Source organism: Hemitrygon akajei, chromosome 1, assembly GCF_048418815.1.
Source record: "Hemitrygon akajei chromosome 1, sHemAka1.3, whole genome shotgun sequence".
Taxonomy (NCBI): Eukaryota; Metazoa; Chordata; class Chondrichthyes; order Myliobatiformes; family Dasyatidae; genus Hemitrygon; species Hemitrygon akajei.
This window is the reverse complement of record NC_133124.1, coordinates 191,069,113-191,096,217: the sequence shown is the minus strand read 5'-3', so window position 1 is coordinate 191,096,217 and position 27,105 is coordinate 191,069,113. Positions and strand designations below refer to the sequence as shown.

At 39.8% G+C, this 27,105-nt stretch overlaps 1 protein-coding gene and 1 pseudogene across 2 annotated transcripts in view; one reads left to right on the top strand and one right to left on the bottom strand.

The window, feature by feature from the left end:
• The window catches only part of letm2 (leucine zipper-EF-hand containing transmembrane protein 2), a 44,500-nt gene extending 17,856 nt beyond the window's left edge, over positions 1 to 26,644 (bottom strand). The window contains exons 1-5 of one of the 2 annotated variants that reach the window (XM_073057886.1): positions 26,477 to 26,644; positions 18,018 to 18,069; positions 6,164 to 6,596; positions 4,735 to 4,878; positions 4,157 to 4,294 (exon numbers count right to left, since the gene is read on the bottom strand). In XM_073057886.1, coding sequence (XP_072913987.1) covers positions 4,157 to 4,294; positions 4,735 to 4,878; positions 6,164 to 6,596; positions 18,018 to 18,064 — 762 coding nt within the window. In that variant the 5' untranslated portion in view covers positions 18,065 to 18,069; positions 26,477 to 26,644. The remainder of the gene's footprint in view (positions 1 to 4,156; positions 4,295 to 4,734; positions 4,879 to 6,163; positions 6,597 to 18,017; positions 18,070 to 26,476) is intronic. The other variant, XM_073057893.1, reaches the window with a different exon arrangement.
• LOC140738660 (ras-related protein Rab-24 pseudogene) lies at positions 1,174 to 1,960 on the top strand (annotated as a pseudogene).
• Positions 26,645 to 27,105: the final 461 nt, after the last annotated feature.

Here is a 27,105-nt window from a genome sequence, read left to right as displayed (position 1 = left end):
CTATCTCTTCTTTCAGTTAGTCCTGACGAAGGGTCTCAGCCCGAAACATCGACTGTACTTCCTATAGATGCTGCCTGGCCTGCTGTGTTCCACCAGCATTTTGTGTGTGTTGTTCACATTGTGTAAGACTGGATTTTTTTTAAATCCAGGAGAGCTTTTTAATGGATAGTCACATGGATAGTCCTAAATCTTAAGTAATGAAGCTGGGCAAACAGTTGAGATGTTTGTGGAAGAGCATTTTGGAGAATAGTGACCTATAACACTGCAAGTTTCAAAGTAGTTCAGAAAAAGATGAAGGTATTTGGGAAATTCTGACATGCAAGAGTCTTTTAAAAGTGAAATAGTGTGAGGTAAGTTCAGGCAACCCTGGATTTCAAGGGATATTATGGGTTTGCTAAAGAAAAAGCATTTGGCATGCAGTCAAGGGGAGAATGTAAAAACTCCTTAGAGGCAGTGGTGGGAACTGAACCCAGGTCACTAGTACTGTAAAGCATGGTCCTGACCACTACATTCATTAGATCAAAAGTACTTCCCTACACCTGCCCTGTCTCATTTCCTGAGATTCAGTATCACGCTCTCTTGTTGAGCAAGAGAATAATGCCAAGGGGTTTAAGAATCAAAGAGAGAAGGCAGGAGAATGGTGTTGAAAATAAAAATCAGCCATGATTGTATGGAGGAGCAAACTCAATGGGCTGAATGACCTAATTCAACCAAACTAAAATCATAGTAAAGTTAGCGGCATTGTGTTTGAATACAAGAGACAATAATAATCAAACTTGTTGACATAGACACAGATGATTATTGATCTTCTATATATTATAAATAAGTAGGTCAGGGATGATACATATATTCCAGGGAACCTGACAATTAGAAGGAACAGAAAAAGATGAACAGATGTGTGCCCATATGCACTAACTATAAATGAGTACCGATCACCATACCCAAAGGCGGTTACTCTGGCTTCAATTCACTAAATTGATTCTTAGGAAGAGGATTAGTCCTGGCACAACTTCTGGTCACGGTTAGCTCCGCCTCGCCTTGTGCGAGGCCCTGCCTGTTTGTGTTTCGCTCCGTGGGGAACCGAAGATTGCCCTTCTGCTACTCGCTCTGACACATCGACACAGTCCCAGCCCGTGCTGTAGGTGAAGGTGAAGCCATTCCTGTTGACAACAACGTTGTTGTTGTGAATGGTGAAAATAAGGTTCTACTATTGCATCTACACACATTGCAGGCAGCAGAAACCACAGAATGAGTGGACAGAGGGTTGATGTGAAGGTGGTAATGCTGGGAAAGGAGTTTGTAGGAAAGACTAGTCTGGTGGAGAGATACGTTCACAATCATTTTCTCAATGGCCCATATCAGAATACATTTGGGGCTGCATTTGTAGCCAAGCTCATCCACATTGGTGAAAAGGCAATCACACTTGGCATCTGGGACACTGAAGGATCAGAACGGTATGAAGCCATAAGCAGAATCTACTATTGGGGTGCCTGAGCAGCTGTGGTGTGCTTTGATCTGACTGACAGTAGCAGCTATGCAAGAGCTAGATTCTGGGTGAATGAAGTCCAGAACTGCAAAGAGCATTGCAAGATCTACCTCTGTGAAACAAAGGATGATCTTGTACAAAATTATCGCAGTGCCCGGGGAGTTGATTATCATGATGTTCAGGATTACACAGATGAGATTAAAGCCAAGCTGTTTGAAACCTCCAGTAAGACTGAACAGAATGCTGATGAACTCTTTCAGAAAATAGCAGAAGATTACGTGAATATAACAGCTTTCAAGGTGACAACAGGAGATGAAGCTGTGAATTTGACTGAGAAGAAATCTCCCTAGTTGTTTAGCTGTTGTCATCAATAGCACCAGACTTGCCAATATTTTAAGGAGAAATTCTTGCACAAATTCCATGGACTTAATCTCCTTACTCAAACTGTTGGAATAAGCTTTCAAGAATTTAGAGGCTGGATCAACATAATGTTGTTGTCTAAATGATCCTCGTACTGAAGTGACCTTTTTTGTTGGAATACTTCTTTTGAGCTCATCGTGGAGACCTATGGATAATCTCTACAAACAGCTAACCATAAGGCATTTAGAAAGCTCTGAGATTTTCTGCATAATGTACATTTTTTTGCCTTATTTTGTGATAATTTAGTTCTTTTTGTGTTATCTAATGAAAACAGTGGCAGATCTCAGGAATATTCAGCACAACAAGCAAGTGCACTCCACCGGTCTTATTGCTTCACTAGGTTCTAGAACCTGTGTTTCCATATCTGGATTTTTAAACAGTGCATTAACTTTTTTATGTTTTGGAGATTATTTTCAGCTAGTACTGAAACAGAATTGGCTATGTGAGTATTGGATCTTGATGCTGGCGAGGACAAGTAGGAGCTGAGTAGGATGAGTTTGCACTGAGTGTTTTCTTTTTGGTTTTACTGTTCTTCATTTTGCTATGCCGTTTCTGAACACGTTCCAGCACACAGAGCATCCCAGATGCTCTAGAGTTTTGCCCCTCTGATCGAAGGGAATTCTAAATTGCTGCTCAAAGGTGTAACACTGACAAAAGCCCAAACAGTCTCTGATGTACCTATGCTGCCTATTTGTCGTGAATGCAGAGGAAGAGGAGAGGCTGGGAGCTGTTGTGGGACCTGCAGAATATGAGATACCTGCAAAATAGGAAATGCCATGCTTAGATGACAGTGGTTGCACTAGGATTTAATGCAAGACCAAATCTCAGAACACCTTTCTGGGTGCCCTTTACTACTTTTGACTATATGAATTCTGTCATGTATGAACCCTACCATTTACAGGTAGTAGCCTTTGTGCCACAGCCAACATGTTAAGCATTGCAAGTTCCCCTGAATTATGATTATCTTAGTTTTTGTCATCATTGCAGGCAGCATCGCCCCATCATTCCCAATACAACTGGCCGTTAACTCTGGGAAACTCTAATATTGGCCTTGGTTAGAGGTTAGGTGTTAAATACTAATAATCTCTTGTAATGCAGGATACATTTGGGTAGACAGAAAATGCTGTTTATGCCATCTGTTCAAATTTAAGGGGACAATTGAACTCGAGCAATGGTTGGCTATTTTACTGAAACCTGTGAAGCCTTTTAGTACAATTAGTTTTTAAATCATTTTTCTCCCTTTCTGCCCTATTGTTCTGCTGTTAGGAGGAGCATTTTCCAATTGCTTCTGCCTTAGTGACCTAAGGAAGCAATATTTGCAGTTACCTCTAATTTGATGAAGTTTCCTGATTTGGTCACTATCTGAACACTTGCTGTGCCCAAATTTCAATATGGAAGTACTAAAACTTGTACTAATACCCAAGGTAAGCTCAATGTGGTCTACTTTTTAATAATGAAAAATATAAGCTGAACAAATAATTGAAAATATTTCATTACCCAAGATCATGTCCTCTGTACTTAAAACCAAATTTAGAGATATGTGAAAGTATTTGGAGTTTTAAATGAAAACAAATGACAGTTCAAATAACTTATTTCTTGGGAGTTTATGAAAGCTCTATTTGTTTAACTGAGATTGAAACTCCCAATGGAATCTTTTGTCATCGTAGCTGGGATCTTCTCCCTGTTTTGTTGAATGGCCTTGCTCAAGTTAGAATATTATTATGATTAAAGTTGTACACATAAACACTTTAAAAAAAAAGGAAGAGGATTAGTCCTAAGAGGGGAAGTTGAATAAGACTGACTTGCACTAACCAGAGTTAGAAATTGCAAGAGATTATTTCACTGAAACGTACAAGACTCTTACACACTTTTCGAACTCAACAATCTGGATGCCATGATGTTGGTTTCAAGGGCTGGTTAAGTCACGAGGGTACAGCCACATTATAAGAGATTATCTTATTAGAACTAAAATGAGGAGAAATTTTTCCAAATAGATGGCTGTACATTATGGAATTTTTTACATCAGAGGGCTGTGAATGCTCTGTTATTGAATATACTTGCTGACATTCATAATTTTGGACACAGAGAGAATCACAGATTATGGGTCTCAGCCAGAAACAAAGCACAAAATCATCCATGACCTTATTGAATGGAAGTACCAACTTCAGGAGACTTCTAAGTTCTCACACACTGACTTGTGATAGCTAGATACCTAACATTGCAGAATCTGTGTGAATGGTTGAAGCAAACCTTCTGCACGTAGGAAGAAAACTGTTCAGTAGCTGCTCCACTTTTTGTTTTATTTCTTTTGGCCATTTCTATGATGGTTTCCTGGAGAAATTTTGCTATTTCAAGTTTTGCTGCCATGGTCTTCTTCTGCTTTTCTTCCTGGAAAATAAACAAATGTACAAAGCACATCAGGCAAAATTCTTACATTTCACTGTCACCTAAAAGTTGGTGCCAGCAGAAGCCACTATTTAAGTAGCTTTTTCCAGTTTTAACTGGATTATGCCAAGTAGTTATTGATTCTACCTCACCACTGTAGGACAGTTGTGTAGGAGTATGGTTAATGGTATGCTACTTTATGTTAGTTCTTCCATTCTGCTCTATAAATTGACAGCTCAGAGTGAAAAAAAATGTTAGTTTCAATATTATTCCAAAGTTTCATTTTCTTTGATTGGCACTTCATCCCTTACTCTGGTTTCTAGACACCTACATATTTCTGCTTAACATAATTTCCACACATTGACATCTTTTACCTTATGCAAAAGTAGTGGTTAAATATTCCATCATATTACAAGTTTTATGTAGAACAAATTGTCACCAACCTGATTCAATTTTGTCTCAAATGTAGACGGCAACATTTCAGGAAACAACTTTAAAAAGACAGGCAGCAAAAACTCCATAAATGGCACAACCAGGAAGATTATGAAAGGAACTAGACGGAAGAGGTCAACAGAGGTACGCAGAAGCTGAAACAGTTTAATACAGAACAAAATTTATGAGCTGCATACCAACAAAAGTTTACTTACAGATTCTAGTGCATAAAGAACACACTGATATGATAGAACATTGACCATTTTGGATGTTGTCCAGCTGCAAGCTAGTTGTGACACATCAGGCTCACAGCTGCTGGAAGGTTGGGGATGCGAGGTCAAGAGCGGTTGGATACTTGAGGCTAGAGTCAGGAAGGAATCAATATTAAGAATCCTTGTAGTAAAGAGTTTTCCAAGAGAACTACAACCTTGTCATGGTTCGAAGGCTTGTGTACCTCAATGACCCAGAGAGTTTTGCTGGCTGGAGTCAGAGCTTTATGCTCTGGCTCTTGGTAAGGTCACCCATGCCAAACAGGTCAAATGGTACACCTGTCCTCGGGGGTTCAGCTCAGGGCTAACAACCCTGACCGGTAAAACAAAATTGTTACAGAAACAACAATAAAGCAGCGTAAGTAAGTAGAAAGGAGTGGAGGCTGATTGCCCAGTATTTGGGACGGAGTAGAGGGAACATTGACCACAATGGGGAGAGGGTTTTTTTTAAATCAAGGATGCTGTCGTATTTTTGCAAGAGGAAGTCAGGGGCAAGACCATGACAAACACCAGGATGGGACAGAGATCTGGAAATCAGTGAGGCAAGTGAAGGTAGTTTTAATGAGGGCTGTGGACAAGTAAATATATTAACTAATCTGTATGTTCAGTATTGTGATTTAATGACCATCTTCTTCAACAGTACAAAAAGAATGACATAATCACACACACTCTGATTTGAAATTTTTGTCAAGATTAAAAGGTTTTGCTGGGTCAGGTTTCATCATTGCAAGATTATTTGACTCAGTGTTGGTTGCAAATGTAAATTACTCAGGATTAAATTTTTATTTTGTAGCGTTATACTGCAGACCTAAAGTATAAAACCCTATTTTTAAATGACTAACCATAATGATTTATTCAAACAACAATTTTTTTAAATTGGAAGTCAGTAATAATCTAAAAAAAAATCAGATTATGGAAACTAAAGATTATCAATCCCTGCTAATAACATTTGAAGAGATTTCACAAATAGTATAAAAGGTGGGAAATAGAACAGGATGCACTAGTGGCAGCTTATGCATACAGAGTATGTACCTGCAGTATGTGAACAACCACAAAACACAGATTGGGAATTGCTGCTTCATAGCAGGAGGGGGAAAACATGGAGAATTAAAACAAAGTATATTACAACTCAATTACTTTTAAGAAATGGCGCATAGCTGAGATTACATACCCTTCGCCTCTCTCTACGGCTGATCTGGAATCCATACAGTAATCTTGACAGTATCCTTGTCGCTACCTTTATGTCAATCCAAAGTAATCGGAATCCATTGTAGTAATGTTTCAGGTCATTTATGACTTTGTGTTTCCAGGATTTCTTCACCACATCCTTTTCAGTTGTTTGCGAAAGTGAACCTGGTTTTTCAAAACCTGGTTTGTTAATATGCTTATGGGATGATCTTTTACATTCTTCAAGCCATTGACCCGACAGGTGGAAGTTGCAGATAGGTACGACAGAGGTACGTCTGTGAGGTAGATTGCAGTGAAGGAGATGAGTCCTCCCAAGTTCTTGAACTCTAGGATATAATCTATTTGAATGTAAAGCACGGACACGCAGGACCACCATAGACGGGTACGAAGTGCAGTGCATTAGACAGTGTCCTCCTCTGTTTCAAAACAAAAGTGTTTTTTACTTGAAAGTACAACAATAATACAAAAAGACAGTCAATTAATTTGAGAGCTAGAGGATTTTTGATTACTTTTCTTGCAAAAGGGTAGCACAATAAGTGAATGCATTGTGGCAATCATATTCAGCAATTTTGCTCAGAAAAGGCTGTGAACTCAGTGATTGATAATTCTTTGTTTCAATTGACCAACTTCCACAAAAATTATTCAGAATTTTTAACAGAAATTCACTTTGTTTACATGCATTGCACTTTCTCTGTAGTTGTTACACATTATTCTGCATTCTGTTATTGTTTTACTTGTTCTACCTCAATGCACTGTATAATGATTTGACCTGCCTGAATAATATAGAAGACAAGCTTTTCTCTGTATCTCTGTAGATTTTACAATAATAAACTACATCCAATGAAATAAGGATACAAACAACACACAATTTTAGGAAATAAATTTGTCCAACTTTCTTTTTGAAACCAATTCTTCATAACAATAATTACTCTGTTCCTGTAAATGTACCTTTACTTCTCCAATAAACAAGTATTGTACTAATTCAAGAGACTTTTAATGTATTTCAGTTTATTAACTTGTATAAATAACATGCTGTAACATTGTTTCCTCAACTTTGTAAACAATGTATTAGTAGAATTTCAGGCTTTTCCAATTGAGCCAATTTATTAAATTTTAAATAAACAAACAATATTAAATGAAAAGAAGGGATGAACAATTCCTGACTTCACCTTTCTACAAGGAATATTGAAATACAGAAGATGCCCCTCCCAATGCACTACATGCAACTGGTTTAAAATATATCACATGATTAATCAATTGAAACAGGGTGAACAAAAAAGGGGTGTCTGAATTATTCCTATCATTTATAAGCTTAGCTTCAACTGGTAGAATTTCAGTCATAGATTTATATCATTTAATGTTGTCTGAAGATAAACTGGGGCACATTATATAGTCTACTAATAGAATTTAAGACAGAATTTCCCACAATGGTTGTGTTTGTTATTACAGATTACATACAATATTTTCAAAATTTATCAGACCAATCTTCACCTTCTTTATTGATGACTCTCCTTCTAACACAAGGTCAAGTTTAGAGCAACAGCTTGACAAGTTCAGTGTTCAGATCCATTCATAATCCTACCCACAATACAGTATTCAAACCTACTTATGTCAGGATTCAGAGTACATTCTGCTTATGTTAACAATAAGAAAATGAAATCTATGCCCTAAAAGAGCAGACAATGATTCCCTTGAACAAGAGAAATTGTAATCATCTTCCTTTTAGTTATGAACAGTACCATATCACCACCATGCCCAAAATCAGATCTGGACAGAAACTGGCTTGTCTCCCAATACTTGAAAGATTCTTCATCACTAAGGTCATTCAAGCTTGGAATATAATAAATACATACGGTGGCATGCAAAAGCTTGGGTACCCCTGGTCAAAATTTCTGTTACTGTGAATGGTTAAGTGACTAGAAGATGAATTGATCTCCAAAAGTCATAAAGTTAAGGATGAAACATTCTTTTCAACATTTTAAGCAAGATTAGTGTATTATTTTTGTTCTACTGTGCAGCGACACCTGTACAAATATGACCTTCATGGAAGAGTCATCAGAAGAAAACCTTTCCTGCATCCTCACCACAAAATTCAGTGTCAGAAGTTTGCAAAGGAACATCTAATCAAGCCTGATGCATTTTGGAAGCAAGTCCTGTGGACTAATGAAGCAAAAATAGAACTTTTTGGTTGCAATGAGCAAAGGTATGTGCAGAATTTCATGAAAAGAACACCTCTCCAACTGGGGGTGGATCAATCATGCTTTGGGGTAGTGTTGCAGTCAGTGGCGGGGGAACATTTCACTGGTAGAGGGAAGAATGAATTCAATTAAATACCAGCAAATTCTGGAAGCAGACATCGCACATCTGTAAAAAAGCTGAAGATAAAAAGAGTAAAAACACAAAATGCTGGCAGAACTCAGCAGGCCAGACAGCATCTATGGGAGGAGGTAGTGACGACGTTTCGGGCCAAAACCCTTCATCAGGAGTGAAGTAACATGGGATGGTCAAGGGGGGATAAGAAGTGGGGGGAGGGATGAAGTAGAGAGCTAGGAAGTGATAGGTTGGAGGGAAATGGGCTAGGGGGAAGGTGGAGAATTATGGGAAATACAAGAGAAAGAAAGGTAGGGCTGGGGGGAGATTATAGTGAGGGGGGAGAAAGAGAGAGAAAGAGAACCAGACTGAAATAATAGATAGGGATGGGAGTAAGGGGGGGGGGGGCAGGGGTATCAACGGAGGTCTGTGAGTTGGATGTTTATGCCGGCAGGTAGGAGGCTACCCAGGCGGGAGATAAGGTATTGCTCCATCGACCTGCGCGCGGCCTCATCTTGACGGTAGAGGCGGCCATGGACAGACATGTCGGAGTGGGAGTGGTCTGTGGAATTGAAGTGTGTGGCCACAGGGAGATCCCGCCACTGCTGGAGGACTGAGCGCTGGTGTTCGGCGAAACGGTCGCCCAGTCTGAGGCGGGTCTCCCCAATGTATAAATGGCCACATCGGGAGCACCGAATACAGTATATCACCCCAGTTGACTCTTCCATGAAGGTCATATTTGTGCAGGTGTCGCTGCACAGTAGAACAGTGCACCACCACTCCAGAGTCTGCTAAATCTTCCTGAAGGTCTTTTGCAGTCAAAAGGGGGTTTTGATTTGCCTTTCTAGCAATCCTACGAGCAGTTCTCTCAGAAAGTTTTCTTGGTCTTCCAGACCTCAACTTGACCTCCATCGCTCCTGTTAGCTGCCATTTCTTGATTACATTACAAACTGAGGAAACAGCTACCTGAAAACTCTTTACTATCTTCTTATAGCCTTCTCCTGCTTTTTGGGCATCATTTATTTTAATTTTCAGAGTGCTAGGCAGCTGCTTAGAGGAGCCCATGGCTGCTGATTGTTGTAGTCAGGGTATTTATAAAGCTTTGAAATTTGAATCACCTGGCCTTTCCTAATGATGACTGTGAACAAGCCATAGCCCTAGCAAGCTAATTAAGGTCTGAGACCTTGGTAAAAGTTATCTGAGAGCTCAACCCAAACTTCTGCATGGTGCTCCTTTCCCTTTTCCCCCACTCTAAAATTGTACAAAACAAAAATAATACACTAATTTTGCTTAAAATGTTGAAAAGAATGTTTCATCCTTAACTTTATGACTTTTGGAGATCAATTCATCTTCTAGTCACTTAACCATTCACAGTAACAGAAATTTTGACCAGGGGTACCCAAACTTTTGCATGCCACTGTACAGGTGGTACTTACAAATGGACAAGTAGTACAACACATTAAGGTCACTGCAATGAACTCGATAATGAATTGCTCCATCACTGCTAAATAAAAGACCCCCTTCAAGTTGCTTCATTGTAACACCCACCACCCAGAAAGAAGTCAAGTCAAGTCACTTTTTAATTGTCATTTCGACCATAACTGCTGGTACAGTACACAGTAAAAACGAGACAATGTTTTTCAGGACCATGGTGCTACATGAAGAACAAAAACTACACTGAACTATGTAAAAACAACACAAAAAAAACTACACTAGACTACAGACCTGCCCAGGACTGCATAAAGTGCACAAAACAATAAACAATTACAATAAATTACAATAAGTAATAAACAAGATGATAGGCACATTAGAGGGCAGTATGTCAGTGTCAGTCCAGATTCTGGATATTGATGAGTCTGATGGCTTGGGGGAAGAAACTGTTACATAGTCTGGTCGTGAGAGCCTAAATGCTTCGGTGCCTTTTCCCAGATGGCAGGCGGGAGAAGAGTTTGTATGAGGGGTGTGTGGGGTCCTTCATAATGCTGTTTGCTTTGCGGATGCAGTGTGTAGTGTAAATGTCTGTAATGGCGGGAAGCGCAAACCATATGAATATAATCACCTCCAAGATGAATCCCATCCTGAACTGGATGTATAATCACCATTTTCCTACCCAATAGGATTACAGAAACAGATACATCACCAGCTTCTCAGGAAAAGAAGTCAGGGTACAATCATCCAATCTTGTAGATAAGAAATATGCAACACTTGAATCATTGGATTCAGCTGATTGTTGCAGCAGGACCATTTGTACCTATTGCTTTCAAGTATTTAAGTGAGTGATCCATCCCTCTGTAACGCTAAAGCAAGGTTTCTCAACCAGGGTTTGCAAAAGATCGCGACTTAAAAAAATAAACATTATTTTTTGAACTTCTTGTAATGCGTGATGCTAGCACTGCCAGTGACCGAGCAGCCACATTAGCCATCTCATTAGAGGTTTCTCAGCCCAGTATGGCTGTGCACAGTAGGGCTGTGTTTAATTGGTTGAGTCCATTCTCAGTTTTTGACATGAGAAAAGGAAGGCCATTGATAACTGGTGAGCACTGTATTGCACTGAGGGGAGGATGGTAGGCTGATGAGGAACGTGAAGTGCATTTTCCAGGCATTGAATAGACCTGTCCAAATTGGGCTGTGACTTCTGCCTCTCCCTCCCAAGTTTCTCCTCATCTTCCCATTGCGAGCCGCCAACTGACTTACGGGAGCGAATTACAGTGGAAAATTGGAGGGAAATTTTCATTCTAAAGAAGGAATTTTTACACACTGTGACTCAGCTGCTGGCCTGCTGCCTTGTTGCTTTTGTAAATGTTGCAAAAGGTGGATTGTGTAGGCTATATTTTGTGGTTTTCTTATTTAGATTCTGATAAGAATAATGATAAAGAATTACAATCTTCTGAATAATTTCACTGCACTAGTGCAGCAATGGACAAAACAGAAGTCTGCATTTACAATGAAAGCTACTTATCAATGAGTTTTACATGTACTGATGATCCAAGTTGTCCTATTCCATTGTGCTTAGTGTTACATACCTCGTAGGTATTTTGTGACTGTCTTATGAGCATGATGTAATTGAATATCTTATGACATGATATAATTGAATATCTTGTGAGCTTGATGCAATGGTCTGGTGATGGTGGGGTGATGTAATTATCCCGCCAGTGAGATCACGTGATGACATGTTATCAACAGGTATATAACAGGAAGCCCCTGTTGTTACGCAGCTGATTCGTTGTTTAATTCGTCAGTTACTCCATTATGCTGTGTATTTGTCTCATGATGCAGTTTCATTTTAAAGTGGAGTTTTACTTTCTATTATAAGGTACAGAATCATTATGCCAGCAGTTTCACCAATCGCTGCCTGTTTTAAAATCTAAGTATTGGAGAGTGAACACTTTACTGAAGTATGGGAACCCAAAAGATCGAGTAAAGTTGGTGTCATTCAGTGGTTTTATGAAGGATCGACCTTATTGAATCTTTGTTCAAGAATAGTGGCCTGCATCTGAGATAACCTCTGCAAGAACAGGAAGGTTTGGTGCAGTGTGTATCCTCCAGAATAAAAAGGTCAGTTTCTTTAAACCGTTTTATTTCCTTCGTCGTGAATCCTTCGGACAAGGCATATTTTGGCTGGGATCAGCAGTAACGTCATGTCATCGAGGAATTCTTTACTTCAGGAAAGTCTCTCCTAATTGACTGCATAAATCACTTGGACTTTCGAATTTACCCCTTTAAAACTGTTTCCACATTTACCACTTTAAGACTTGTTCAAATTTACCACTTTAAGAACTGTTCCAGAGTTGCTGTATAGCAGTTAACTTCCGGTTAAATTAGTTGTTTGAATATTTTTCACTGTTGTTGAGCAGAGTTTAATAAACGTTTATGTTTGTCTCAATTATATATTCATTGTTGCTGGACACGTGACACTAGTCTGTGGCAAACAATTTAGAAATACAACAATGGCTCCCACAAAAATGATAAGACACTACAAATCATAGCCATATGACACATTAAAAATGCTGATTATTTTAAAACAGCTATTGGAATCTCAAAACAGAGTAAAGCTTTTGTTAGTAAAGTCACAGTCAGTAAAAAGACTCAGGAAACAAGTTATTTAGTAGCAGAACTTATTTCCCAGAAAAGGAAAAGACACACAGTTGATGAGAACCTAATACAGTAATGCCACATGTAAAATTTATAGTGGGTAAAATGTTAGGACAAGAAATTGAAAAGGTTTCACTCTCAAGCAGTATGACAAATCAAAATATTGATGACATGTCACATGATACTGAAGAGGTTTTGTGTAATAAACTGAAAAACAACAGCTTCTCTATCCAGGGTGATGAGCTTTAATTAAAATCAATTTACAACCTTTGTTTAAATTAAATCTACCAAGCCTACCTTCAGAAAATTAAACCCCATTTTGGCTTAAGTCAGATAATTAATGGAAATTTATTAAGCTTGCCTTATGAGTTTTTAAAATTTACAAAAAGAGATTAATTTCAAGAAAGGTAAGCTAAGCTTAACTACCTATTTTTCCATGAACAGTTGGCTAAAAATTCATTTTCTACTCAAAAGAGTATTGACACAAAATGCTGGTGGAACGCAGCAGGCCAGGCAACATTTATAGGAAGCAGCACTGTCGACATTTCAGTTTGAGACCCTTCATCAGGACTAACGAAAAGAAAAGATAGAAAGAGATTTTAAAGTAGGAGGGGGAGGGGGAAATCTGAAATGATAGGAGAAGACGGAGGGGGTGGGGTGAAGCTAAGAGTTGGAAAGGTGATTGGCAAAAGGGATACAGAGCTGGAGAAGGGAAAGAATCATGGGACAGGAAGCATAGGGAGAAAGAAAGGGGGAGGGGAGCACAAGAGAGATGGAGAACAGGCAAAGTGTGATGGGCAGGTAGAGAAAAAGGGGAGGGGGAAAAACAAATAAATCAGGGATGGGGTAAGAAGGGGAGGGGGGCATTAACGGAAGTTAGAGAAGTCAATGTTCATGCCATCAGGTTGGAAGTTACCCAGACTGTATAGAAGGTGTTGTTCCTCCAACCTGTCTGTGGCTTCATCTTGACAGTAGAGACGCAATGGATAGACATATCAGAATGGGAATGGGACGTGGAATTAAAATGTGTGGCCACTGGAAGATCCTGCTTTCTCTGGCGGACAGAGCGTAGGTGTTCAGCGAAATGGTCTCTCAGTCTGCGTCGGGTCTCACCAATATATAAAAGGCCGCACCAGGAGCACCAGACGCAGTATACCAGACCAGCCAACTCACAGGTGAAGTATCGCCTCACCTGGACTGTCTGGGGTCCTGAATGGTGGTGAGGGAGGAAGTGTAAGGGCAGGTATAGCACTTGTTCCGCTTACAAGGATAAGGTGCCAGGAAGGAGATCGATGGGAAGGGATGGGGGGGACGAGTGGACAAGGGAGTCATGTAGGGAGCCATCCCTGCAGAAAACAGAAAGGGGGGGAGGGAAAGATGTGCTTGGTGGGATCCCGTTGGAGGTGGCGGAAGTTACGGAGAATGATATGTTGGACCCAGAGGCTGGTGGGGTGGTAGGTGAGGACACAGGGAACCCTATCCCAAGTGGGGTGGCGGGCGGATGGGGTGAGGGCAGATGTGCGGGAAATGGGAGAGATGCATTTGAGAGCAGAGTTGATGGTGGAGGAAGGAAAGTCCCTTTGTTTAAAAAAGGAAGACATCTCCTTCGTCCTGGAATGAAAAGCCTCATCCTGAGAGTAGATGCAGCGGAGACGGAGGAATTGCGAGAAGGGGATGGCATTTTTGCAAGAAATTTCCAGCATCTGCAGATTTTCTCGTATTGACAATTAGATTTGGATTATTATATGTACAACTTACTGATCACGCTAACGTGTCGTGAGGTGTAGTTATAGTAATTTTTTACGCAGGGGTTTCCTAAGACCTGAAAACTATTTCAAGGGTTCCTCCAGGGCGAAAGGGTTGAGAAAGGCTGCACTAAAGAGTAGACATAGCTTCAATTTCTATTTACATATCATTAATCTGTTTATTAAGCCACTTTGTATAAAAAGCTGTTTAATTCAGTTTTAGAAAGGAAAAAATGCACAGTACAGGCAGTACCACCTCAAATATATGCTTGACTGTTGTTCATCCTTCTGAAAAAAAATCACTACAACTTGCAAAGGTACCTGAATATTTTTCTCCAAAATTGAATGATATCTTCCATTATCAATAAGCACAATAGTGAAAAGAATGCGGTCATGTCTATAAAATTCTCTGAGGATGTTCTTAGTCCCATACCTTTGTTAGCTCACATAAACAAAAGAAATGAAAATACTACCACCCTGCAAGAGGATAATTTTATATTCCTGCCGCAGATCAAACAACAATCTAAAGCATCCCTATAGAAATTCTTAGTTTGAACAATAGCTAGAAGAAAAGGTTGGAAAAGCTTGGATTGCTTTCTCTGGAGTGCTGGAGGGCAAGAGCAACCAAAGAATACAAAATTGAGAGACTAGATACAGCAGATATTTACAGCCCATTTCTCAGGATGGAGATGTCAACTGCAAGGGAAATACAACTTTAAGATAGAAGGTACAGATGCCTCAGGACTTTCAACGTCAGATTTTGATGTTGAAAGGTTCTTTAAGGCTCAAAGTTCAAAGTAAATGTATCATCAAAGTACATATATGTCACCATATAAAACCCTGAGATTCAATTTCCTGCAGGCATACTCAATAAATCCAAGATAGAATAACAAAATCAATGAAAGACCTCGCCAATTGGGGCATTCAACCAGTGCACAAAAGACACAAACAGTGCAAATACAAAAAGAAATAATAATAAATAAACAATAGATATCAAGACCATGATATGAAGGGTCCTTAAAAGTGAGTCCGTGTGTTGTGGGAACATTTCAATGATGGGGCAAGTGAAGTTATCCCCTTTGGTTCCAGAGCCTGATGGTTGAGGTCATTCTGGAAATAAGGAATTTAATTTTTCAATATTGATTGCTTAGTTTAGAAGAATGAAACTGTTTCCATTTTCAACAAAATTATGGCCTGAGTACAACTTCTTTCCATTTCTGTATTTATGAAGGATAACAATCACAAACACTGAATACACTATGTATAAAAACCTTCTTTTCCAAGCATCCATTAAGGTCAATGTCCTGAATTATTCATCCAGTTGTTTGGGAAATGACAAGCTCCCCGTATATACAGACATCCCATCTCTCCCGGAAGTTCCGGGAGTCTCCTGCATGTTGATAGCGGCTCCCTGACGCCTGCAAATTATATACAATATCCCGGAAATCAAGTTTTTTGAGAGCGGGGGGGCGAGAGGGCGACAAAGTGACAGAGAGAGCATCCTAATTGGTCTCTCTTTGTGCTAAGTAGACCTATCATTTTTTTCTGTGTGTGGGCTTTACAGTCAACCTCTCTCTCTTCTATTGTCCATCAGTTCAGTTTAGTGACCTGCAGTGCCATGGCAGTGTGTTCCAAAAAAAGAAAATGTAAAACATACTTCACCCCAGACTACATGAAAGTGTACCCCTGTCTAATAGGGGTCAAAAATAATGACAGTGTTGCTTGCTGCACTGTTTGCAACAGTGACTTTTCTATTGCCCATGGTGGGTTAAATGACTGCAAAAGACACATTGAGGTGAGTTTAACAGGTGTCATTCGTTCATTAGTGTAACTAACGTTATTTAACCTAGCTGGCTAGTTGCTAAGGAGCTACTCTATTGATGAGACCAAACTCCCTGTAGACTTGCTTAAAGTTGCAATAGAATAAAAAAATGACTCCATGATAATATAAGTACATATTTTAATGTCACATTTTTGCATAATACAATATATTAAAGAATTCAGAAGTCAGCTGTCTCACAAAACACTTGTGAATCTGACATCTTGCAAAATTAACAAATTCATTAACACAGACTGCTATGAGGTTGAGACATCCGGCAAAATGCTCAAATCTGCCAAGCAAGCCACATCACAGTACAAGGAAAGTTTGCAAAAGAAATCGAAAAGCTATTTACATTAGCATTTAGCTATTAGCATTGAGACTCTACAAGGAATATGCATATGGGGTCGGCCCTCCTTATCCGCAAGTTCCACATGTGCAAGTTCAACCAACCGCGAATCGAGAAAACCCAGAAGTGCTCTTCCAGCACTTGTTGTTCGAGCATGTACAGACTTTTTTTCTTGTCATTATTCCCTAAACAATGCAGTATAACAACTATTTTACATAGCATTTACATTGTATTAGGTATTATAAGTAATCTAGAGATGATTTGAAGTATACGGGAGGATGTGCGCAGGTTATCGTGGATCGGGATCGATTAAAAATTGTAAGTTCTCTTATTAAGTAAGTCAGAACAGGTACATCTGGTATTATTTAGCATCAGTTAGTCAAACGTTTGTCTTAGTATATAGTATATATTTCACCTTTCTATGCATATAAAACACTTAAGAACATATGTTTCAGCGCCAGGTTTGGGAACAGAAGTTCCCGAGTTCGATCCAGTGACAGATCGCTCCTGAGCACTGACCATCCGTGCTTGGTAGATGTGGAGGATCAAAAACCCAAAACCCAATAATTAAATCACTGCGTTGCTTAGTAATAATCGCAGCTTTCATCGGGGAGGTCCTTTCACATGCTCCATTAAAATTGTTCCAATCATTGACCAACTGTAGCCTAACACTTTTCCAATGACCGATGGTGTTTCACCTCTTTCCGATCGGTTTATTATTTCCACTTTATTTTCAATCGTGATTATTTTTGTGAACAGAAACACTGCGGATTCAGAGCTCCGCCACCAGGTCCTAATGCCTGATGTCCACCTCACTGAGACAGGTTAAATAAGGTCTGGGGTTCCGTTGGGTCCTAAGATCCACCACATTAAGGCAAGTTGAATAAGGGACTTAAGCATCCGCATTTTTTGGTAACCATGAGGGTTTCCGGAACCAATCCCTTGCGGATAAGAGGGGGGGGGGGTGGTGTGTGTGTATGTTTATATAAATAGTTTCAATATGTGATCAGAGAAATTGTTGTGTTCTTTCATAATCAAATCTCCTGTATACATATACCCTTGGAGGTCGACCATGGAGGGGGGAAGATATGGGGTTGCAGGGGGCGGAGGTGGTGGTGCTGCCTCCCTGAAATGAGTTTTTGCAGGGTGGGATGTCTGTACATCATTTATGTACTATCAGAAATAAGTAAATGAATATTACTTTATCTTTCTGAGCACTGAGAAAGCACAAGTTCCAACAGTGACTGTGCACCTTTCTGTCATATGGAGGATGTCAATGGAACCACAAGAAAATTGTGAATGTGTCTATAAGAAAATGAGAGGGGCATACATACATGTTCATGCTCATTAGAATTAAATACTGAATTTTTTACAGCTTCGATAGGAAAAGAAATCCCGAGCAATTATTATGACAGTGCAGTCAGTATACAAAACAACATCGTCTGCTGAAAATGACACTGCAGGAGTTTCAAATGTAACTGTTCCTTAGTAATATAACTTTAATGAGGGTTCTCCATCTTACCTTGATCTGACAACAGAGGTAAGAAAGGAATAGTTGCAATAAGCCATGTCTTCTGTAAACAGAACATGTGACTTTAAATGATGTATTTATATAACATGTTAATTATTTTTAAAATACAAAAATGACTATTAATAAGTTTAAGCAATGTTTTACTTAACAAGTGGAATGCCAGCTTGTACGTTTAAAAATACTTACACATGGTTAGAAATTTGGGGCAATATTTTAAACATTAGACAAATATTAAACAATATTTTTAAACCCATCACTGCAGAAGCAACATGTATATTAAATACTCTAATTTCTTCAAGAATATCTGGCATTAAAACACAAAGCTCAAATGTACTACATTTTGCACTAATAAGCTATAAAATCAGAGTTAGGTCTTCATGTAGAAACCAATTAAAAGCACAAAATCGAACTCTGCCCAGAGTGAAACATCAGTCAAGATTTTTAATAGTTCATTATCACAACAGAAAAATGTACCCATTCAATCTGTATGCCTGGAATTAAAGAGAAGGCACCACATTCTGGAAATTGTACCTAGTGCTAGATCTAGATCCTTTTTCATGTAGGAAAGGAGAACATTCAGCAGATTTGTTTAAAATTTTTAAAAAGATCTTAAGTTTTAAATAGAGGAAATTATATTCTAAGAATATAATTAAGAATTTAGGTTAAAAGTTATGTTTTATAGCAAGCAGTTGAACAAAATGTTCAGTAAAAGTGTTAGTTCTGTATTCATACAATTTTAGCAAGTCTATATCTCCTGTTGTTTATTCATTACCAACTACAATATTACCAGTCTGTAACTTTTCCATGCCAACTATAGAAAATGTAATCTTGTTTAAAGTAGTTCCTAAATGCTTTGCTTCTACCAGTAATTAAAAACTGGTCCCTAACCTAAGTGAACTTAGTTCAGTTTCTAGTTCACAATAGCAACTCTGTTCATAATTAACTGCTGCAATGTTCAAAAGGTAATATTAATTTTGCATTATCATTCAGTAAGTCACACTGTAAAAGCACAAGAAGGTTGGTGAGAACAGAATTAAGCTCAAATTTGGTGGTTCCCATCCTGCCAGTAATTCTATTGGTACAAGGATGCACGTGAAGGATGGTCATTTGAGTGATATTCACAAGCATAACCATCAAGTCAGATCAATGTAACAAATCAAAAGTTCTAGGATGGGGAGGGATATTCAACAATAAAATGTTGGGAGATTTTTTAAAATGTAGCTGTGTAGTTGATAATTCCTTTAAAATTGATTTTCAAATAGAATACTGATGATGCAATTATAAAAGCCATTTACTTTCAGCAACAGTGCAATAAATAGAACATTTCTATTTCTTGCTGGATCAGCTCATCTACAAAATTCTCGTGCAAGAGTTCCATTCAAGCAGAATTTATGAATTGTCACTCACTTGGAAATTGAAAGATGTACCGAGACTCTCTCCCAGGAATAATATCTATATGCTTTTTAAAATATAAACCTGACAAACTACATCACAAAATATTACCAGAAATAACTATAGAAGGCATACTGCAGAAATGCAAATATTCCCTACATTGAATCTTCAGTAAACTCCAAATATTTTACAATCTCACCATCCAAAATTAATGAAAAGGTGAATATCAAAATTGTTTTTAAGACTCGTGTTTTCAATTACAGTGTATAGAATTCAGACTGAGATTATGTGAATATAGAGGGCAGCAGCAAATAAGCTTTTGTTCTAACACAGGCTCTATGATCTAGATAGTAAATCAAAAGCTAAAACTCATCAAGGATCCAAAAAAATACCCAGAAGAAAATGATTCTCAGGGTGACATACTGATGATAAATTTACTTTGAATTTTTTCAAGACCATCAGGATAAGAAGGTACAAGGTGCCAGCTGTTGCCCATTGCTCAAATTGAGCAATATTCTTAATTGTAACTGTACATTAAGAAATGAATGGGTTCAGATGTAACAGATTCCTCACCATGGCATAAGGCACAGAAACAAGCCATTCAGCCCACAGCTTTGCTGACTATAAAAATCTACCTCTAGCAATCACATTTACCAGCATTTGGATTAGACTCCTGCACTTTTCGTCAGCTACCTACAGGAAAGATGTAAATAAGGAAAGAGTACAAAGAAAATTTACAAGGATAATGCCAGGTCAGGAGGTCCTAAATTACAAGGAAAAGATTGAATAGGTTAGGACTGAATGGGTCCTAACCTAAGATTGAATGGTTAAGGGTGAAAGGTGAAATGTTTAAGAACAGAAGGGGAAGCCTTTTCAGAGGGCCACAGGTCTGTGGAATGAGCTGCCAGCACTATGACGCATGCAAGCTCAATTTCAACAATAGGTATATATATGGTATGGGCATAGAGGGCAACGGTCTCAGTGCAAATTGAGGGGAGTAGGCAGATTAAATGGTTCAGCACAGACTAGATGGGCTGAAGGGGATGTTTCAGTGCTGTACTTTTCTATGACATCTTGGCAATCCAAGTGCTCATTTGGACTCTACTTAGATGTTGTGAGAATACCTGCCCCCTCCCCCCCCCCCCCCCCCCCCATCGTCTGTCACATCCGGGGCGACTCATGTAGCAGCAGAACTCTCAATGGATATGATTAAATATTCTTGTTTCAGCTTGACATAGCTAAAAAGCACAAATACTTCCAAGGTCAGTAAAGTCAACAAAGATGTCTTAATGTGTTTAAACAAACTATTGCTGCTTAAAACTGACGGAAACAATGCTGATTTGGGTCGGATTTGTCCTCATAGGATTCCAAGCAGAAAACATGACCGCAGGTCAGGGATACAAGTGTGTTGAAGGAAACAGGGTTTTAAACTCCCAATACCGACTATCTTACGGGCAAATATGCTGTCTTCAGTGAATAAAATCAATGATCTGAGAGCTACGGTGCTGAATCAGAGGGACATTAGGACCGCATGTGTCCTTTGTTTCACAGAATCCTGGTTAACCCCTTCCATGCTGGATGCAGAGATTCAGTTTGACGGGTTCACAAAACAGCATCAGGATAGATCTATAGTCTCTCAAATGCAGAGGTGAAGGAATATGCCTCATGATCAACTCTTCTTGGTGCACAAATATCAATGCCGTCCCAATTCTGCTCACCAGACCTGGACTATCTAGCATTTAAGTGCCGTCCTTTTTACCCACCTTGAGAGATTTCCAGTATCATTTTGGTAGCAGTAAACATTCCACCTGAGGTCAATGTCAATCAGGCTTTAGGTGATCTGAGCAATGGGATCAACATGCACGAAACAGAGCACCCTAAAGCTTTCACCATTGTTTTGGGGGATTTTAACCAGGCTGGTCTGAAAAAATAAAATCACTAAGCAATTACCATCAATACTAGAGGAAACAACACTGGACCATTGTTACACCACCATCAAGAATGCCTACCATGCTATTCCATGCCCTCACTTCAAGAAGTCAGATCACCTGGCTTTACTTTTGCTCCCTGAGTACAGGCAGAGACTGAAGACTGCAGCATCAGTAGTTAGGACCAAGAAGGTATGGACAAGGGAAGCACAGGAGCACTTACAGGACTGCTTTGAATCGGTGTACTGGACTGTTTTCAGGGATTCATCTTCGAACCTGGATAAGAATGCTGCAATTGTTACCGCCTTCATGAAAACCTGTGTGGATGAATGTGTGCCTACAAAGACTTACCATACATTCCCAAACCAAAAGCTGTGGATGAACCAGATGGTACGTCATCTGCTGAAGGCTAGATCTGTGGTATTCAAGTCTGCACCTGATGACCCTGTGATCTCTGTCTCAGATACCAATGTTAGGCTGTCTTTAAAGAGAGTAAACCCTCACAAGGCAGAAGGTCCCAATGGAGTACCTGGTAAGGCTCTGAAAACCTGTGCCAACCAGCAGGTGGGAGTATTCAAGGACATTTTCAACTTCTCACTGCTATGGGCAGAAGTTCCCTCTTGCACCAAAAAGGCAACTAGTGCCCAAGAAGAATAATGTGAGCTGCCTTAATGACTTATCGCCAAGTAACACTCACATATACAGTGATGAAATGTTTTGAGAAGTTGATCATGACTAGACTGGATCCATTGCAATTTGCCTATTGCCACAATAGGTCAATGGCAGATGCAATCTAAATGACTCTTCACATGGCTTTAGACCGCCTGAACAACACAAACACCTATGTCAAGATGCTGTTCACTGACTATAGCTCAGCATTTAATACCAACATTCCCACAATCCTGATTGAGAAGTTGTAGAACCTGGGCCTCTGTAACCTCTCTCTGTAATTGGATCCTCGATTTACTAACCGGAAGACCACAGTCTGTGCAGATTGGTGATAACATCTCCTCCTTGCTGATGATCAACACTGGTGCACCTCAGGGGTGTGTGCTAGCCTACTGCTCTATTCTCTATATATCCATGACTGTGTGGCTAGGCATAGCTCAAATACCATCTATAAATTTGCTGATGATACAACCATTGTTGGTAGAATCTCAAATGGTGACAAGATGGTGTACAAGAGCGAAATATGCCAACCAGTGGAATGGTGCTGCAGCAACAACCTGGCACTCAACGTCAGTAAGACTAAAGAGATGATTATGGACTTCCGAAAGAGCAAGACCAAAGAACACATACGAATCCTCATAGAGGGATCAGAAGTGGAGAGAGTGAGCAGTTTCAAGTTCCTGGGCATCAAGATATCTGAGGACCTAACCTAGTCCCAACATATCGATGCAGTTATAAAGAAGGCAAGACAGTGACTATACTTCAATAGGAGTTTGAAGAGATTTGGTATGTTAACAAATACACTCAAAAACATCTACAGATGTACCATGGAGAGCATTATGACAGGCTGTATCACTGTCTGGTATGGGGGGGAGGGGCTACTGCACAGGACCAGAAGAAGCTGTAGAGGGTTGTAAATTTAGTCGGCTCTATCTTGGGTACTAGCCTACAAAGTGTGCAGGACACGTTCAAGCAGCAGTGTCTCAGAAAGGCAACATCCATTATTAAGGACCTCCAGCACCCAAGGCATACCCTTTTATCACTGTTACCACCAGGTAGGAGGTACAGAAGCTTGAAGTCACACACTCCGCAATTCAGGAACAGCTTTTTCCCCTCTGCCATCCAATTACTAAATGGACATTGAACCCTTGAACACTACTTCACTTTTTAAATATATATTATTTCTGTTTTTGCACGATTCATATACTGTAATTGGTTTGCTTATTTATTTATTTCTCTTCTGTATTATGTATTGAACTGCTGCTGTTAAGTTAACAGATTCCAAACACATGTCAGTGACAATAAACCTGATTCTGATCTTCTCCTCTTGGTGAAAAACCTTCCTCAGATCCACACTTACTCATCTTAAAAACTTCTGCCACAGAAAAGTTTCTTCGCATCTATGTCCCTCATAGCTTGATAAACCTGCATGAGCTCCCCCCGCCCCCCCCCCCAGGCTTCTTCATTCCAAGAAACTCTTCTCTCCTCATCTTTGAATTGTTCCTTCCCAAACATCATCCTGGTGAATGGACTCTGCACTCTGTCCTGCGTGGTAACCAGAAGTGGATACAACATGCTGTGGTCTAACCAATGTTTTATAATTTGTATCAAGAACTTCCTGCTTTTATATTCTATACCCTGGCTAATGATGGCAAACATCCGGTATACCTTCTTCACCACTCTATCTACCAGTGTTGCACCTTCAAGGATTTTTGGCTTTGCATAACAAGCTCCCTTTGTTCCTGAATACTCCCTGGGAACCTTATTGTTTATCCCCTACCTTTATTAGCCACTCAATGTACATCACCTTAGGCTTAAAGGGATTAAATTCTGTCAGTTGAACAGCTCATCAATTTGCTATATGAAGGCATTTTTAATAAGAAACAATTTAGTAAGCTCTTGAACTGCCATTGCAGCTTTCAGTACCTTATTCACAGAATGATAATGGTATAGAAAGGAACCACCCAACCTGAGACTTTGCTTGTTCCTTGTGGAGCAAATTATTCAGTCCCAACACCTTGTTTTTTCCCAGCTAGCCCAGCAGGCTAGTTCCTCTCAAGCATTATCTAATTCACTTTTAATTGGATACATGATTCATTTTGCAATTAGTGAAAGCAATGAGCAAACAGAAGTAGAAACCAAAATATCAGCTACTTAAGGAAGCATATATATTAAATACTGTGTGAATGTTTAGTGCAGATTTTTCTGACTACATCATATGGGAGTTTTAAGCACCAAGGAACAATAGGTTTGGTGAATTTGGTGAGTAAAATAAAACAAAAATTTCAAACTCATCCACCAACTTTCAATTTTCACGGTAAAAGATCAAACAATTAAACTTCTTAAGAAGACTCTATATATATACCTATTAACTGCAATTTTATTTGAACTCAAAACTAGGATTCCTGACAAATTAAAAAGAACCAGTTAAATTATTTAGGTACTTCTTGCTTATTGGTAAAATGCCATCTCCCCTGGAAAATACCTGTGCAATTCTACTCTGCCACCACAGAGAGCATCCTCACATCAGCCATTACTGTCTGGCTCGATGCAGTATCATCTCAGAATATACTAAATCTACAGAGAACTGTTAGGTCAACAAAAAAAAAAGGTCATTGGTTGCTGTCTACCATCACTGTAGTACTTGTATGCGTCAAGGACAATGAAGCGGGCAGGAAAAAAATCATTGTGGACACTACCCACCTTTCAAACAGCCATTTTCAAAAGCTCCCTTCTGGAAAGCATTATAAGGCTACTAAAACCAAAACTTCAAGTCAACTTAAAAGCTTCTTCCCCCAACCATTCTAATTAGAATCTCATTCCTGTCTATTACCCCTGTCTTTGCACAACACTATAAACACTTTAAACCACTCTTTATAATGCTGTGGTGTGTTGGTCAGGGTGTGTCATGCAACAAACAAACAATATTCAACAAGTATAAGAATTATATAAAAATAAAGTTAGAGATTAAAGTATGGATATGGAATAAAATATTATGAACATATTTCTTATTTCTTTAATCTCTAACTTTATTTTTATATAATTTTTATACTTGTTGAATGTTGTTTGTTTGTTGCATGACACACCCTGACCAACACACCACAGCAAATTCCCAATACATGAAAATGTTTATGACGAACAAAATTGACCTTGATTTATTTGTTGGTGAGTCAGATCTTTCCTCTAGATCTTTAATAAAACTTAGCTCCACACAATTACACCTCCATGATACATGATTGTCTGCTGGGGTAGGAAACCAGAGGTCTGTGAGCCAGTCCTCTTCCTGAGTCCAGCATGTAAGTGCCTTCCAATGAAAGCACAGCAGCACTTCTACTTTCTTAGAAGTCTGCAAAGATTCAGCACATCATCTGAAACTTTAACAAATTTCTATAAATGCATAGTGGACAGTATACTGACTGGTTGTATCACAGCCTGACATGGAAACACCAATATTCTTGAATGGATAAGCCTACAAAAAGTCAAGAATATAGCCCGTCAATCATGGGTAAAGCCTTCCCACCACTGAGCACATCCTGCCACAGGAAAGCAGCATCGATCACCAAGGATCCACACCACCCAGGACACGCTCTCTTCACGCTGCTGCCATCAGGAAGGAAGTGTCTCAGAACTCCCCACCAGGTTCACAAACAGTAATTACCCTCCAACCAAAAGGCTCATGAACCATAACTTCACTCAACTTTATTCACTCCAGCACTGAACTGTTCCTTAACCTATACACTCACTTTCAAGGACTCTTCAGTTCATGTTCGTTTTTTTTTGTATTTGAAGTTTGTTGTCTTTTTGAACACTGGCTGTTTGTCCTAACTGGTGTGTGGATTTGTCATTGATTTTATTGTGTTTCTTTGTGTTTACTGTGAATGCCCACAAGAAAATTAATAACAGGGTTGTAAAACAGGGTTGTATATGGTGCCATATGTATTTTGAACTTTGATCAGCTTTGTCCAACTACTGACCTTTACCCCTATACAAGGTCCAAAATAGTTTTCCATATTCTTAAACACCTCTATACCAGCCTTCCCCTGTCCACCTCCCCTGTCCCCTATCCCCACCTCCACAAGCCACTTCCCCTACAACCCCCCACAGACCCCTTCACTCCACGAACCCCTTCACCCCCACACCCTTCCCCCCCATCCCACGAATCACTTCACCCCCACGGAGTCCTTCCCCTGCACTCTTCCCCCACCGCTCCCACTTCCCTCTGACGAAGGGTCTCGGCCTGAAACATTGACTTTTCGTTTCCACGGATGCTGCCCGACCTGCTGAGTTCCTCCAACTTGTTTGTACGTGTTGCTTTGACCACCGCATCCGCAGTGTACTTTGTGTTTATGTCCCCCTTCCCCTCTGCCTGCCCAACCGGCCTAGCCACCCCCCGACTCCCCGCTATTTGCCTAACCCTTCCCACCCGGGCCTTCGCCCCTCCCTCGTTCTGTTGACACTCACCCGCCAAACCCCGCCCATGCGGCGCTTCCGCCGGCACCCGGCTCCCGGAGACGGAGCGGCCGCCGCGCCAGACGGCCAGCCGACCGGCCCGAGACAGAACGACCACGCCGGGCTGGAGCTGAGGGGAAAACAACCGTCAAACCGCCGCGCGGCTCAGCCCACCCGGCGCGTCACGTCGACCGGCACGCGAATAATTGACACCCCAGCTCTCCAATGAAAAGGGCAGGAGTTAAGATTGACACATGACTTCAGGCGATGTCGCTTTGTGACGTACAACAGGGAAAGAGACCAATTGACGGTGTGGCCTCATTTGGCCGCTAGGTGGCGTCTACAAATAGCGTGATTACAGAACAAAAAAGTACTTTGTTGATCCCGAGTGGGAAATTATTTCGTTACAGCAGCAACAGTTAAAAACACACTTAGCAATAATAATAACGAAGTATAGAATAATAATATACACAATCATAATTTACCAATGTGCAATAACGTATGAAATAATAAAGCAGAGACTGTGATGTGTGTTCTCCTGTCTCACAGATATGCACTCTTGTAAATGCTTATTAAATTATTATTATTAGGAAAGCTTTTCTGTAACGATCCTTGTGATGACAGCGAAACTGAATGAGTCT